Here is a 16,812-nt window from a genome sequence, read left to right on the forward strand (position 1 = left end):
CTAAGGAAATCTGAATCAAGTATGGACTTTATTTAGTAAGGTATCAATATTGGTTCATTAATTGTGAGAAATGTACGATAATTAATGTAAGATGTTAATAGTAAGGAAATAGGTGGGTGTATGTGAGAACTCTTTGTACTATCTTAACAGTTTTCCTTAAATCTAAAACTTCTAAAAGAGTGAATGGATACTTTAAACAAATAACTACTACTCACTTGGTTAGGTCTCTTCTCATAGTATTCAAAGTTGATCACACAGCGTTTACAAGGATCAATTACTTACAACTGGGAAGGTAATAAAACACTGTGGATTTATAATGTACTTTGACTAAAACTGAAATGATAAACTTCCAGGGAATCAGAGGTGATGCCTAAACTTGTCTTCATTATCATCACTTTAAGAAGGGAACAGTTGAGACTAAACCATGAATCTAGACACTGTAACTGACATGGGTGGATCTGACTCACCAAATCACATTTCATGGCTTATGCTATGTAGGTAAAATTAACAGTGACTAAAACTGAAATCACTGACAAAGGTTGCTCCCGGACCATCTGAGATAGTCCAAGTACTGACTCGGCTCAAAGGAAATAAAACTGAAAACTCTTGATCTCACCCCAAATAATCATTCTGCACCCTGTCTGAACCTTGGGCTCTCTACCCACCAGCCTACTCAAAACCACTACTGAGGGTGTCCCGCTGCTAAGAAACAGACAACACACAGGGCTTTCCAGGCCATCAAATTAGTAGCCAAGAAGGAACCATCAAAGACGCTGGCATGGTCCCCTTCGGAGCTCGCTGATCTTGACTTAGCATCCCTCCCCGCAGGAAAAGCATTTGGGGATCTCGCCTTTCAATTGGGCCCTTTCTTTAAAGCAGTCTTACTTCACAACCCTGGATACATTTGCAAGCGGGGTCTCTCAACGCCGTGTGATACTCGAAGTTGAAGATGAAGATTAAACGTTCCTCTAGAGTGTGAAGGCCTGGAGAGGCCTTATTGGTGCACTAGCGGTTCTTCATTTTGTGGGTAGAATACAGTTGGGTAAAAATTGGGTGTTAAGAGTTTGAAAAAGATTGTGCACACAGTTTCAGACAGTTCGTGAGAAGAAAGGCGTAGGAAATTACCACGCGGGGCTCTCTGCTTCCTGTGAAGTGTAAATTTTCACAAGCTTCTCCCTCCTCAGGTCCTCACATAATCGCATTCCCTACCCGCCCAATCCCACTGGGACCGCCATGTTCCTCTCGTCGATCTCTTCAGCCCCCAGACTAAGGAAGTGACCGAAACGCGAAGCCTTGCTTTCTTTTCTTCTACTCTTTTCTTCTCTCAGGGACTGCTCAGAGAAAACCGAGCCACCGACATCGCGGGGGAACGGCGCCAGACTCGAGGCGCTAAGCATCAGAAGAATCCGCACGACGGCATCCGCGTGCGCGCGAGGGGGCGGGGCGCTCGCCTCCCGCGCACCTGCCCAGGGCCCTGCCCTCTGCCCGCGCCCCGCCCCTAGCCCCGCCCACGCGCCCAGCCACGCCCACGCGCCCAGCTCGGCCCACGCGCGCGAGGTTCCGGTTCACGCGAGCGTTCTCCTGCGCGTCCGCTACCGCCGTAGCGACGGACGGGTAGGGGAGTCGATCCCCGTCGGTTTGCTCCTCTCGGTGGAGGGGAGATGGGGAGGCGTTGCGCTGGGGCTGAGGTAGGAAGGAGCCCGCCCCTCGACGCCTAACCCTCCCGCGACGCTAGTCCCTGAGCCGTGATGCGAGCGTGGGCCCTACTCTACGCGGTGCTCTGGTACCTCACAGGAGGTGGGGATCCTCCCGCCAGGTCCCCTGGCCTCTCCCATCTTCTCCGTCCTGCCTCCTCCGCCCCGCCCCGCCCCACACTGAGCCCTGGCTTCTCTTCTACGTAAAAAGTCAGTGGTTTCTTTCCTCCGCAGTTGGATGGCAGCGTAATTCCGAGCGCACTGAGAAAGGCTTCATTTATGGCAAGCCGGGACACCTAGGTAATAAGGACCTCTTCACCCGCAGAGTCTGCCCGAAGAGCCGGGGGCTCCGTCGCTCTGCTAAGGTTCTTCCCGAGGAGGGAAATGGAGCAAACATTTATTGAACGTATACTGTGTGCTCTGCACTTCCCGAAGGTTGTTGCATCGTTTCATCCTTACAGCGACGCCACTACGCCTCAGTTGTATCACCTTACCTAAAGCTGCATAGCTCGTTAGGAGCTAAGATTCAATTCAGATCTCTTTCTCTGAAGCCACCTCACTTCCAGGTGTCCCCGCTGCTTTGCAACATGCGAGGCCCCCTCAGAGGAGTGATTTCCGGGGCTGGAAGTCCCTCTGTTTGGAATGCCCTTATCCCTTCCCTTATTAACTAGAACTCCTACATATCCGTTACGGCTCAGCTCAAATGTCATTTGTCACTGTGATGAAACTTTCTCACACCCGCCAAGGAAAATTACTCACAAGGCTAACTTTAGATAACTTTGGGCCGGTTCATAGCATTGGTCAGGTTTGGAATCTCTCCATGTTTGGCGGCCCTCCCCTTCCCTGCCACCACCAAATTGTAGGACGGTGTCTTCTTTATGTGTTCAGAGCCTGGCATTCAGTAGGCTTTAAAATTAATATCTTGTGGGATTGTATTGGTTCCAAGCACATTGTTGCTGCTTCCATCAAATCCGAAACAGAATAGGTTTTGCAGAAAATCTTCCTTGTCTGTCCCATTTAATTATTGTTCCTAACAGAGGAAATTTATAGTTAAATATCATGTTTGCCTTGGGGATGACAATGATCATCTTTAAAATAGTTTTGCAACCAAAAGATCCTTTTCTGATCTTTAAATTGATTCCACTAACCCATCAAATTTTTTTTATTCTAGTTAGTTCTGAATCTGTACATCCAGATGTATTATGTACATTTTAGCAACTAAGACGCGGGGCAGCCAAAATAAATAAATAAATATTTAAAAAAAATAAAATGTATTATGTACATTTTTATAAACAACACTATAATATCACAGAAAAAAGAAAAAATATTGACTCTGTAGCAGTCTAGAGTTTTAAGAGTCTATGAGAAGCAGAACGGACTTTAGCATTCCAAATGTTATAATGATATGCTGATTTTTAACATAGTGAAATCCAAAAAGAACTAATCAAAGTAACTTTGGGACAAAATGGTAGGAAATGTGTTTCTTAATTTAATTTTGCTATATAATGTAGTTATATATTGTTTTATTTTGTCACAGTGAAAGTATATGTAAATTTACATCACAGTAGCCCAATCCTTGTCTGTATGGATTTGAAACGCGCTGAAAAAGAAACAGTGGACCCCACCTACTTATGGGTTGGGCCTAATGAAAAGCCATTAACAGGTAAGTTATTCGATTTTAATATCTTCTTTTCTTAATGATGCGAACATTTTTTAAGAACAGCACTGTCATTTATTGGAATGAACAAATTGAAATTTAATTTTAACTACAGATTCACTTACTCCATATTTAGACAATCATATTATATCTTGGTCTGTGCCTTATTTTCTCCTTACGCAAAAACTGAAGCAGTAATTTTTGTACCTTACTTCCCAAAGCTGCATTAGTTCAGAAGTTTTTATAAAACCTAAAATTTATCCTTGCAGCACCTGTGATAGGAGATGAGGTAACTAATATGTAATTTTTCACGATGTTAGGAGGGTGTCTTATAATATGAGCATTGTTAATTTCTGTCTTATGTGAAGAAATTGCATAGAACTATAAGGCAGTGTGATCTCACTTACAGAATTACTGGCATAAATCAATTGAAATTAGATGCCAAGAAATGAATTAAAGAAAACCAAAATATATTTCAAAAGTGTACTTATCTCACGTGGTTTTCCATTGAGTAATATGACAGAGTTAAGATTTTGTTGAATTCTTGAAGTTAAAATAGTCCATTAATTTTTAAATTTTTGTATTTATTTGTAACCCCAAGTTTACTAAATAATGTTTGAATTGTTACATGTTAAATAACCAAGTAATTTACTCTTTCTGTTTAGGAAATAATAGAATAAATATAACTAAAACAGGAAAGCTGATGGTGAAAGACTTTCTGGAGCCTTTGTCTGGACTTTACACGTGCACTCTTTCTTATAAGACTGTCAAAGCAGAAACCCAAGAAGAAAAGGTAGTAAAGCAGAGATATGACTTTATGATCTTTGGTAAGAATATAGACACATTTTAACTTAAACATTTAATATGGATCAGAATTAAGTATATGGTTTCTTCATTTAGTGAAAATGAGTCTTATATATAATCGTTATGACTTATAGAGTATTTTGGGTGTATTTGACTAGGCAAACTTAAACTGACATCAAAATAGTGTGTCCTAAATAATCCTCTTTCAGCCTCCCACTTCCCACTGTCTAGGTATGCAGGCACAATCTACATTATCACAACTTTGCCAGGTAATTTAAAAACTGGTGTTTAATTCCATAAAAGCAAATTAATGATCCTTTTCACTGGACTGTGCTGACAGCAACACTTCTGTAAATTAAGACCCTCACTGTCAAAATCTTATTTTTTTCTTGATACTTTTAACTTATATATATAGCCAGCCCACAGAAACCATACAATCTCTTGTACTGAGTGGATAATATATCATATGAAAATAACCTTTTTCATTAAAGTTATTAGTTTTATATCTTTTTGTGAGGATAAACTGTTAAAACATTTTATTAGAAAAAATAAAATAAAGTACCCCAAAAAAACCCCATTTTATTAGATAAATTAAGTTTCTGTGCTGGTTTGCAAGATTGATGGTATTTAATATTACATGTTACTTGGAAATTAATGCTAGGTACAATTGTTTTTTTCTCATCTTTTTTAAAGCCTACCGGGAACCTGACTATTCATATCAGATGGCTGTACGTTTTACCACAAAATCTTGTGTAGGAAAGTATAATGATCTGCTTTTTAGAATGCTGAAGAAAATCTTGGATAATTTAATCTCTGATTTGTCATGCCATGTCATAGAACCATCATATAAATGCCATTTTGTTAAAGTCCCAAAACATGGCCTCATTCCTGAGCTATTTATAGCCTTTCAAGGTAAAAAAAAGTTTTAATATTTCTTTAATTTTATGTGTTTAATCTTAATTACGAAATTAATTACCATATTATTATAGAAAGCTTATAAATAGTAGGCCTTAAATGTTTGTTAAGCACTAAAGTATGTTGTTGGTCTTAACCTGGTTGTGGTTTTAAAAATTAACACATTATTTGCCTTCAACTATGATATATTGTTGCCTGTCTTTTAGAACTTAATATCATTTTATAAATATGGGCTTTAACTATGTAGCTAATATTTAACTTATAACTTCTTATAGAATTTTAAATCGTATTTTTGAGAACTTAACAAAAGGGAGAAACCAAACCAAATTTATTACTATTCATTTTAAAGCCTTGTAGTTACCTCCATTAGCCCCCAGATGGAGTGAAATCATAATGTATAAATCATTCAAATTGTGCACCTTTACTTTATTACTAGAATTACATAGATTAAACACATGCACACATGCATACTGAATTCAGCATTTGGAGCTTTATTGGAATGTTTGGAACTTTTTGGAATCTTTCTGTGAAAATGTTATTTTTCCCCCTCCAGTTAATCCTTTTGCACCAGGGTGGAAAGGTAAATGCAATGAGTCTGTTGACTGTGAAGATACCACTAACTATAATATCCTCCAGGTGAGAATTTCAGTGTAAGGGGAAAGTATTTGAATAGTACAATAGTACAATAATACAAAGCTATTTAAAAACTGAAATATGAAGTAGTATTGATTTTTGGTTTCAGTTTTATAAACTGAGATTGTTGAGATCTTGGCTATTTAAAAATGTTTTGTTCTGGAAGAGTATATCTGGAATGTTATATAGCTCCCCAGGTTAATATTATGTATTTTTCCTATGACAGAAGGATGGATCACTGGTCTTTGTTCTCCAAATGTAACTAAGCAACAGCTTGAAGAACAACCTTACAATCATGTCAACCTAGGTTAAAACAGTGGTTCTCCCAAAATTGTATCTGCCCTGATCAAAATAGTTGCTCTCTCCTCTGCCTCCTTAGAGGCTAAGGACATAGTCTCAAAAATCCCTTCACTCTCCTCCTCTATCCGTGAGCGCATACCCTTAATATTGTGCATGGTTTATGGGTTGTTATTAGTTATTATTTAAGCCCCATGCTCAAAAAATAAAATAAAATTTATACCATTAGTCTGTAATGCTGATTAGAGAAAAGTTTTGGTTTCCATTTTACTTGGCTTTTTGGAATTAGAAATAATGAACTCCCAGTTATCTACATATGGAATAGACATGATGCAAATAATTCAAAACAAGTGCTTTTTAACCTCAATTTAGTTTTTCTTAACTGTTGTGCATAAAAATTGACAATAATTGGTAAGGTCAAGGCTAAACTAATTTTAGTATTAACATGCAACTTTTCGGGAATTCATCTGTTGTGTAAAGCAATGGCATGTTTGTATTACGTTTCATTGCCTCTGATACAGGAGGAGAAATTTGGTTCATAGTTTAGTAATTGTACTTCTCTCTGGTGTTTTTAAATCTTTTTTTTTTCTTTTTTTTTTTTATTTCTGAGATATACATTTTAAAGTAATAACTAGGATTATGACTTATAACATTATACCAGAACATATAAGATTTTTAGAAATTTCATGTAATGTCTGAAACAGTTATATTAACATATTTCCATACAAATAACCCAATGAAAGTTTAGTATTAGTTGTTTTGTTTGTTTGTTTGTTTTATACTGCATGTTCTTATTAGGCATCAATTTTATACACATCAGTGTATACATGTCAATCCCAATCGCCCAATTCAGCACACTGTGTTTTTAAATCTTAGGCAAGAAATCGAATAGAAGAATTTTTCCGGAGCCAAGCATATATTTTCAACCATGACTTTAATAAAACTCTACCAGCTATGCATTTTGTGGACCACAGTTTTCTGATAGTACGAATAGATAGCTGTCGTCCAGGCTTTGGAAAAAATGAAGGTCTCCACAGCAATTGTGCTACCTGTTGTGGTAATTATAAAATATAAATATCTAACTATTTAGGTTATATAGTTGGAATTCACTTAGCATAATTGAATTGAATATTTATAGTGGTTCTCTTTACCAAAAACATATGTTTAGTTAAAGGGAAGTAAAAATTCAAAGCCCAAATTTCTAAAAATAATTATCTTCATGTATATGAATTCTGCTAATCTAATCTTTTGTATTACAAAATATTTCTGTAGTGTTTTTTTTTTTTTGGCTGCGTTGGGTCTTCGTTGCTGCGTGCAGGCTTTCTCTAGTTGTGGCGAGTGGGGGCTACTCTTTGTTGCGGTGCGCGGACTTCTCATTGCAGTGGCTTCTCTTGTTGTGGAGCACGGGCTCTAGGCGCGGGCTTCAGTAGTTGTGGTGCACGGGCTCAGTAGTTGTGGCTCACGGGCTTAGTTGCTCCGCAGCATGTGGGATTTTCCCAGACCAGGGCTCGAACCCGTGTCCCCTGTATTGGCAGGTGGATTCTTAACCACTGCGCCACCAAGGAAGCCCTTCTGACTTAAGCTACTATACTATGAAAGAAAACAAAATGGTCCTGCCTAGAAATTGTAAATAGGAACTAGAAAACAAGAAATAGGAACTCATAAATGAAGCAATGCAGAAGATACTGTAAAATGCTGATGCTAAAGGAAAAAATAGCTAAGATTCTAACTTTTTTCTGGCTTTAAGATCATCAGATAACAATGTTTAAAACTTATAAATGGGGAGTTCCCTGGTGGTCCAGTGGTTAGGACTCTGCGCTTTCACTTCCGTGTCCCCGGGTTCAATCCCTGGTTAGGGAACTAAGATCCTGCAACACGCTCAGTGCAGCCAAGAAAAAAAACCTCATAAATAATCTTCCACAACTTAACTGGCTGAACATTACTCATAGTATAACATAGATATAGAATGTCAATGGTGTGACATTAATGGCAATTTGTATTGTTGGTATAAGATACTTCTAACTGAAATTATAATTATCTACTACATTGTGTTTTCCTCTGCAGTGGTTTGTGGTCCTGGGACTTTTAGTCCTGATGTTGATGTTACATGTCAGACCTGCGTTTCTATCCAAATCTACGGAGCTAAATCTTGCCCATAAAACTTCAAACAAAAACTGCAACATGAAGACTAGAGGTGAAAGAAAGCATTGTTACTTGCTTGTGGAGGTGGCGAACATAAGATGATTTGTTCACATCCCAGAGTGTCATAGATAGTTCCAGTAAGTAAGATCAGTAAGACCAAAACATTGGAAAACATACCTTTTAGAAACCCTAAAAAGATAGTTGACATGGCATTTCTAAGACATGGCATTTCTAAGAAGGCATTTAATATCTCCAGTGTGCAAAGGAAAGTGTAAGTATCAGTGGATGAGTTTTATTGAAATATGTTTTGTTGTTTACAAACAATCTGTTTCCATGTACCTAAGACTATATTAAGGTCAAGAAGAGTAGCAAAGTATAATATAATAAAAACATTGTACTTTCCATGTATTATTTTGTTTGATATCACTGTTATATGATATAAAGGCATATATATTACCTTTATAATTAGAACCAAAAAAGTTATTTCTTTGGGTCTCTTTGCTTTCAGTTTGTTTTTAGAATAATAGAATTTATTAGTATAGTTTTAGGTTTACAGAATAATTGAGAAGATATTATACAGAGTTCCATATACCCACTCCAGCCCACACCCTCATCCCTCCCCAGTTTCCCCTATTATTAACATCTTGCATTAGTGTGATGCATTTGTTACAATTAATGAACCAATGTTGATACATTATTATCAACTATAGTTCATATTATAAACTATCATATAGTTTATATTAAGGTTCATTCTTTGTGTTCTACAGTTCTATGGGTTTTGACAACTGCATAATGACATGTGTCCACCCTTACAGTTTCATACAGAATAGTTTCACCACCCTTAAAATGCCCTATGCTTCACCTATTCATCTCTCTCCCTTACCCCAGAGCCCTTGACAACCAGTAATCTTTTTACTGTCTCTATAGTTTTGCCTTTTCCAAAGTGTCATAAACTTGGAATTGTACAGTATGTAGACTTTCCAGACTGGCTTCTTTCACTTTCCAATATTCATTTAAGGTTCCTCCATGTCTTTTTGTGACTTAATAGATCATTTTTTATTGCCCAATAATATTCCATCATATGGGTGTGTAAAGGACATCTTGGTTGCTTCCAGTTTTTGGTGATTATGAATAAAGTTGCTATAAATATTTGTGTACAGGTTTTTGTATGGGCATAAGTTTTCAAATCAATTGCGTAAATACGTAGGAGCATGACTGCTGGATTGTATAGTAAAATTATGTTTAGTTTTGTAAGAAACTGCCAAACTGTGTCCCCAATTGGTCTACCATTTTATATTCCCACCAGCAATGGATGTGTTTCTTGTTGTTCCTCATCCTCACCAGCTTTTGGTATTTTCAGTGTTTTTGATTTTGGCCGTTCTAATAGGTATATAGTGATATTTCATTGTCATTTTAATTTTAAATCCCCTAATGACATCTGGTCTGAGCATCTTTTCATGTTTCTTTGTCATGTGTATATCTACCGTTCAGATCTTTCTCCATTTTTTTATTGGATTAGTCATTCTTATTGTTGAGTTCTAAGAGTTCTTTGTATATTTTAGATACAAGTTCTTTATCGGATATGTGCTTTGCAAATGTTTTCTCCCATTCTGTGGCTTGTCTCTTAATTCTTCTCACAGTGTCTTTCACTAAGCAGAAGTTTCTAATTTTAGTAAAATTCAATTTACTAATTTTTTTCCCATGGATCATGCTTTTGGTGTCATACCTAAAAACTCATCACCAAGCCCAAGGTCATCTAGGTTTGCTCCTGTTGTATTCTAGAAGTTATATAGTTTCATGTTTTACATTTAGTCTAAGATGAATTAGTTTTTGTGAAAAGTATAAGTTGTATGTTTAGATTCTTTTTTTTTTTTTTTTTTTTTTTGCATATGGATGGTTCCAGCACCATTTGTTGAAAAGACTATCCTTCCTCCATTGAATTGCCTTTGCTCCTTTGTCAAAAATCAGTTGACTACATTTGTGTGGGTCTATGTCTGGGTTCTCTATTCTACTCCAATTATCAATTCATGTATTCTTTCATCAATACCATACTGCCTTGATTTCTGTATAGTAAGTCTTAAATTTGGTTAGTATCAGTCCCCTGACTTAGTTCTTATTCTTCAGTATTATGTTAGTTATCCTGGGTCTTTTGCCTTTTCATATAAACTTTAGAATTAGTTTGTTGATAACCACAAAATAACTTGCTGGGAGTTTGGTTGGAATTGCATTGAATCTATAGGTCAAGTTGGGGAAAATTGACATCTTAACAATTTTGAGTTTTCCTATCCAGGAACATGGAATATCTCTTTATTTAGATTTTCTTTATTTCATCAGAGTTTTGTAGTTTTCCTCATACAGATCTTGTACATATTTTCTTCAATTTATGCCTAAATATTTAATTTTTTGCGCAAATGTAAATGGTCTTGTATTTTTAATTTCAAATTCCAAGTGTTTATTGCTGATATTTAGGAAGGCATTTAACTTTTTTTTTTTAATTTTTTTTATTGAGGTATAGTTGTTTTACAATGTTGTGTTAGTTTCTACTGTAGTGAAGTGAACTTCCCTGTGCTATACGGCAGGTTCTTATTAGTCATCTGTTTTATACATATTAGTGTATATATGTCAATCCCAATCTCCCAATTCATCCCACACCCACCCCCCACCGCTTCCCCCCTTGGTTTCCATATGTATATTAACCTTATATCCTGTGATCTTTCTCTAATTGCTTATTAATTCCAGGAAGTCTTTTGTAAATTCTTTGGGATTTTCTACTTAGACAATCATGTCATCTGCAAACAGAACAGTTTTATTTCTTCCTTCCTAATCTGTATATCTTTTATTTCCTTATCTAGTCTTATTGCATTAGCTAGAACTTACAGTATGATGTTCTGTAAGTTCTCCTCTATTCCTAGTTTGCTGAAAGCTTTTATCATGAATGGGTATTGGATTTTGCCAAATGCTTTTTCTGCATTTATTGATGTGATCATGTGATTTTTTTATCTTTCGTCTGTTGATGTGATGGATTACATTAACTGATTTTCAAATGTTGGAACCATCCTTATATATTCAGAATAAATCCTTTTTAGTCATAGTATATAGTTATTTTTATACATTGTTGGATTTGATTTGCTAATATTCTATAGAGGATTTTTGTATTTATTTCATGAGACATATCAGTTTGTAGTTTTCCCTTCTTATGATATCATTATCTGGTTTTAGTATTAGGGTTATTTAGTGTTAGTGTTAACATTGTAGGTATGTGTGTCAGTCAGGGTCCAATCAGGAGACAAAAAACACAAAGTAATTTGAACAGGGAAGGTTTAATATAAAGAATTGTCAACCATAACAGGAGCAGAATAACAAGGAATTGGATAGTGAGATATAGAGAACCCTAAAGAATAGAGGAGTAGCGGATATAAAGAGCAGCTCCTACCACTGGGACTGAGACAGAGTGTCCATGAAAGAGCCACCAGCTCCAAGGGCTGAGATCTAGACCTTATTGAAGGGGGCACAACCATGGGTCACCGGATGACAGAAAAGTCACTGAGGCTGGAAATTCACTCTCCGGAACTTTCCAGAGATCTGCCCTCTAGGGTGCTAAGGAAGGCTCTTCATGGGGAAATTTCTCACTCTGCTACAAAACCACGCAAGGAAGAGGGGTTGTTGGTGAAGCTGCTGGCCACCATGCACTGCAGGACATGGAGATATTGCACGTGCTGCAGGAGCCTGCCAAGGGAACAACCTGCTGCTTTTTTTTTTTTTTTTAATTTTATTTATTTATTTATTTTTGGCTGCGTTGGGTCTTTGTTGCTGCGCGCGGGCTTCCTCTAGTTGCTGTGAGCGGGGGCTACTCTTCCTTGCGGTGCGCGGGCTTCTCATTGCGGTGGCTTCTCTTGTTGCGGAGCACGAGCCCTAGGCACGTGGGCTTCAGTAGTTGTGGCACGTGGGCTCAGTAGTTGTGGCTCACGGGCTCTAGAGCGCAGGCTCAGTAGTTGTGGCGCACGGGCTTAGTTGCTCCGCGGCATGTGGGATCTTCCCGGACCAGGGTTCGAACCCATGTACCCTGCATTGGCAGGCAGATTCTTAACCACTGTGCCACCAGGGAAGCCCCAACCTGCTGCTTTTTGATGATGTCAGCTCAGTTTGACTTTTCTTCCCCTCTCCTTAGAAAATCCCACCGCATGTAGACACTGCTCTTGAGTTTATGAATTTCTTTTTTTCCTAAGCCAGAAGGTATTTTCTCCTTTTATATTTTGTTCTTCATCCTCCAATACCCTTTTACTCTTTAGGTTGCTGCCATATTTTCATCTTAACTGTTCACCCTTGGCAAGCCTTCTTTACCCCATAGGTCATGCATCTGGTAAATGTTTCTGAGGCCCTTCTTGATTTCCTTCTTCAGTTTCAAAAGCTTCTTCAGTCCTTTGAAAAGAAGAACATAGATGGATTGACAGATTAGTATGATCTGACAGGTTAGCCCCTCTGGCACAATAATGAATTATGCAGGTCTGAAGGACCCTGAGGTGGCAGAAACATGATTGGTGCCAAAGTATAGTTCCTTAGTGGCAGTGTTTATTTTGGAGACTGCTAGATATGTGAGTTGAAGTTTGGATAAACAGATATTGTGCTATCAGTTTGGGTCATCCCAGGGTAACACATTGATATCTAGTATCAGAATCTGGAAACAATTAGACAGCAGTGAAAGTGTTTGGAAAACAAAGAAGATAAGGAAACAGGAAGCAAAGAGAAAAGAAAATGGCTTTAACCACCAACCATTGAATAGAAAATGTTGCATATCACTCAGAGGGTAGAGGAAACACACCTCAGTCCAAATGAGCTTGAAGTCCTTTTCTTGCAGATGTAGGTCACAAAGCTTGGACTGGAGAGCTCTAATTTAGACTTCTGGACCCTACCTCGTTTCTGTGGAAGTTTTCTGGAACATGGCTCACACAGAAGGAAGTCAACCAAATTTTTAAATGCAGAGGAAAGACTAAATTGAGGCTGGAGATATGTGCGTGTGCCTCCCTCCTCTTTCTTATGGCCCAGTTGTTGGAGTCTAATGTCCAATGGTTTTCAAAGCATCTTGCAAAATATGTCTCCCCTGAATGGCAGAAAGCAAGTGAGGAAGACATCTGCAGTCTACAATGGAAAGACCCTGGCTTTCTGATTCTAGTCCTGACTCTATCATTTTCTATCTTTGACAAAGACCGTTTTCTCATCCCTGCTATGGGGAAACTAATACCAGGTTCAACCTCTCTTAAAATGTAACTTTATGTAATCATATAATTTGTATGAAAGAACTATGTAAACCATAAAACACCAACAAATTTTAGGCTCTGTATTAGCTTGTGGGGCCTATGATAAATAAGGAAGTGATTCTACACAGCCCCCCCAGGAATCCATAGCTTTCACCATAATTTGCATACATTCAATCAATAAGCTTTTATTTATTATAGGTACTATTCTCAGTAGTCTCCGTCTCTGTCACCAGGGAGGGCACAGACTAGTGTCTGAGACAAATAAAGTACTCCAATTAAGTGCCATTGTGACTTAGATAGCAGCTTAGAATCCTCTGTCCCTTGGATATTTAGGTGGTAGGTTTGAGGGAAGATTTCAGAAGGCAGATGGAGGAAGGGTTACACTGCCTCAACACACACAAAAAAGCTTAAAATGAAACAGTAAGCATCACCATTCTCTTTTTTTCACCACTTTTATTGTGAAATATAACATGCATACAGAAAAGTGCATTGAACACTAATTTACAGTTTAACAAATAATTACCAAATAAATATCTGAGCTACCCACCACCCGGGTGAAGAAATAAAATATTTCTAACTTCCTAGAAACGCACTCCTTTCCCATGTGCCTGTCCCTGATCGTATCATCCCTCCTGCAAAGAGGATGAATCATAATAATTATTTCCTTCCTTTTCTTGGAGTTTTACCACCAAAGTTGGATCCCTAAGCCATATAGTTTCTCTGTTTTTGAATATTATGGAGAGAATCATAATGAATATATTCTTCTATGCCTTGATTCTTTCTAAAGATTAATCTCATGTAGAGTTAGTTTAGTAATACCCATTGCTGTATAGTATTCCATTATGTGACTATATCACAGTTTTTTATCCATTCTATTGTTGGGGAACACTCAAGTTGTTGCTGGTTCTTGACTGTTACGACATCCTACTAAGTAAAATTCTTTAAAGTATATCCCATGTGATGCATATGTGCACAAGTTTCTCTAGAGTTTATACCTAGCTGTTGAATTTTGGGGTTATAGGGTAGGTCAGTCTTCCATTTGTAATGACAAACTGTTATTCACAGTGATTGTACTAATTTATCTTCCCAACAGTAAACAATGTAACAATGGAAGTAACACTGGACATTCTCATTGTTTCAGATACTTACCAACATTTGGTATTGTCAGACTTTTAAACTTTTTCCAGGCTGGTGAGTGAGTAGTGGTATCTCCTGGAGGTTTTAATTTGTGTTTCCCTGATTACTAATCAGGTTAATCATCATTTCATATGTTTGTTAGCCATTAAGATTCTCTTTTTCCAAAAGTTCTGCAGAAGACTTTTGTCTATTTTTGTATTGAGTCATCTTTTTCTATTGATTTGTACAAGCTCCCTGTACTGGATATTACGGCTTTGTAAGTTATACATGTTTTTTTTTTTTTTTTTTTTTTTTTAAAGTTTGATGACTCCAACGTAGACCAATTGAGTTTTTTTTTTTTGTTGTTTTTGTTTTTTGTTTTTTTATAAATTTATTTATTTTATTTATTTATTTTTGGCTGTTGGGTCTTCATTGCTGTGCGCGGGCTTTCTCTAGTTGCGGCGAGCAGGGGCTACTCTTCATTGCGGTGCGCGGGCTTCTTATTGCGGTGGCTTCTCTTGCTGTGGAGCACGGGTTCTAGGCGCATGGGCTTCAGTAGTTGTAGCACTTGGGCTCAGTAGTTGTGGCTCACGGGCTCTAGAGCACAGGCTCAGTAGCTGTGGCGCACGAGCTTAGTTGCTCTGCGGCATGTGGGATCTTCCCGGACCAGGGCTCGAACCCGTGTCCCCTGCATTGGCAGGCGGATTCTTAACCACTGCGCCACCAGGGAAGCCCTATACATGTTTTAAATATCTTCTCCCACGGTGTGGTTTGTCTTTTCTCCTCTTTGTGATATCTTTTGATGAACAAACATTGTTTTTGTTTTGTTTGTTTTTTGGCCACGCCACACAGCTTGCAGGATTTTAATTCCCTGACCAGGGATTGAACCTGCGCCCTCAGCAGTCAAGGCTCAGAGTCCTAACCATTGGACCACCAGGGAATCCCCATAAACAAATGCTTTTAATGTTAATATAGTTATACACTTGCCTTTCACATTTAGATCTAAATTCTAACTGGAATTAATTTTATATATGCTGTGTGGTAGCCATCAAATATAATTTTTCATCCATGTGGTTACTCAGTTGTCCTGGCACCACTTGTTGAAAAATCTAGCCTTTCCCCAGTACTCTGCAGTGTTACTTCTGTCACGTAGCAGGTGTCCATTTTTGCATGAGAATCTATGTCTGAGATGCCTCCTCTATTTTTCTATTTGTCTATCCCTGCTCTAATGCTACACCAAAATATTATAGCTTTAATAATCCATCTTGATATCTGGTAGAGCAAGTTTTTCCACCTTGTTCTTCAAGAGTATCATGGCTATTTGTGCCTCTTTGCACTTCCATATAAGTTTTAGAATCACCCTATTAAGTTATATACACACAGAAATATTGAGATTTTGTTTGGATTGCATTGAATCCACAAATTAATTTGGGAAGATTTCACAATTGTACAAGATTGTGTCTTCTAATCCTTCAACATAGTATTCCTTCTTTTGTTTAAGTCTCCTCGGGTCTCTCAATAAGAGTTTATAATTTAATGTGTTAGAACTCTTTCAGACCTTTTGTTAGATATATTCCTAGGTATTTCATATTTTTGGTGCTATTACAATTGGTATTTTAAAATTTCATTTTTATTTTTGTTGCTGATGTACATAAGAATACAATTGGTTTATATATATATTAATTTCAGCAAATTGCTAAATTATCTTATTCATTTTAATAATTTATCTATAGATTCTTTTGGACTTTCTATATACAAATTAGATCACCTGAAAGTAATGTAATTTTCTTTTTAAAAAAAATCCTTACATATTTTGTTTCTCTTTTGGCTTCATATACTTTCTAGACCTTCTATATAATGTCAAATAGATAGAAGCAGTGACAGTAGGCATCCTTGTCTTGTTTCTGATTCAGAGAGAAAGCTTATAACATTCCGCCATTAAATATGATGTTTACTGTAGATATTTTATGATACGTATATCAGATTAAAGACATATCTTTTATTCCTAGTTTTCTAGGAATTTTTAGAAACATTTTTCATTTATTTTTTTTGGCCATACCCTGAGGCATGTGGGATCTTAATTCTCCAACCAGGGATCGAACCCGCATCCCCTGCAGTGGAAGCACTGAGTTTTAACAGCTGGACTGCCAGAGAAGTCCCTAGGAATTTTTTAATGCACTTTTTTTTCCTTCAAAACAAAAAACTTTTTAAAAAATTTATTTTATTCAAGTATAGTTGATTTACAATGTTGTGTTAATTTCTGCTGTACAGCAAAGTGGTTCAGTTACACATATATATA

At 37.3% G+C, this 16,812-nt stretch overlaps 1 protein-coding gene and 1 non-coding gene across 2 annotated transcripts; one reads left to right on the plus strand and one right to left on the minus strand.

Moving 5' to 3' along the window:
- The first annotated feature begins 1,607 nt into the window (after positions 1-1,607).
- Positions 1,608-8,550, plus strand: ZPBP2 (zona pellucida binding protein 2). Its single transcript, XM_036837441.1, has 8 exons — positions 1,608-1,797; positions 1,929-1,994; positions 3,232-3,357; positions 4,017-4,178; positions 4,849-5,067; positions 5,624-5,706; positions 6,877-7,057; positions 8,065-8,550. Exons 1-8 carry the CDS (start codon positions 1,749-1,751, stop codon positions 8,157-8,159), a joined length of 981 nt encoding a protein of 326 aa, XP_036693336.1. The 5' UTR covers positions 1,608-1,748; the 3' UTR covers positions 8,160-8,550.
- Positions 8,551-15,380: 6,830 nt separating this feature from the next.
- TRNAS-UGA lies at positions 15,381-15,453 on the minus strand. Its single transcript has one exon. It is a non-coding gene; the product is annotated as a tRNA-Ser (tRNA).
- Between the last annotated feature and the right edge of the window lie 1,359 nt (positions 15,454-16,812).

This window comes from Balaenoptera musculus, chromosome 20 (genome assembly GCF_009873245.2).
Source record: "Balaenoptera musculus isolate JJ_BM4_2016_0621 chromosome 20, mBalMus1.pri.v3, whole genome shotgun sequence".
In the NCBI taxonomy this organism is placed as follows: domain Eukaryota; kingdom Metazoa; phylum Chordata; class Mammalia; order Artiodactyla; family Balaenopteridae; genus Balaenoptera; species Balaenoptera musculus.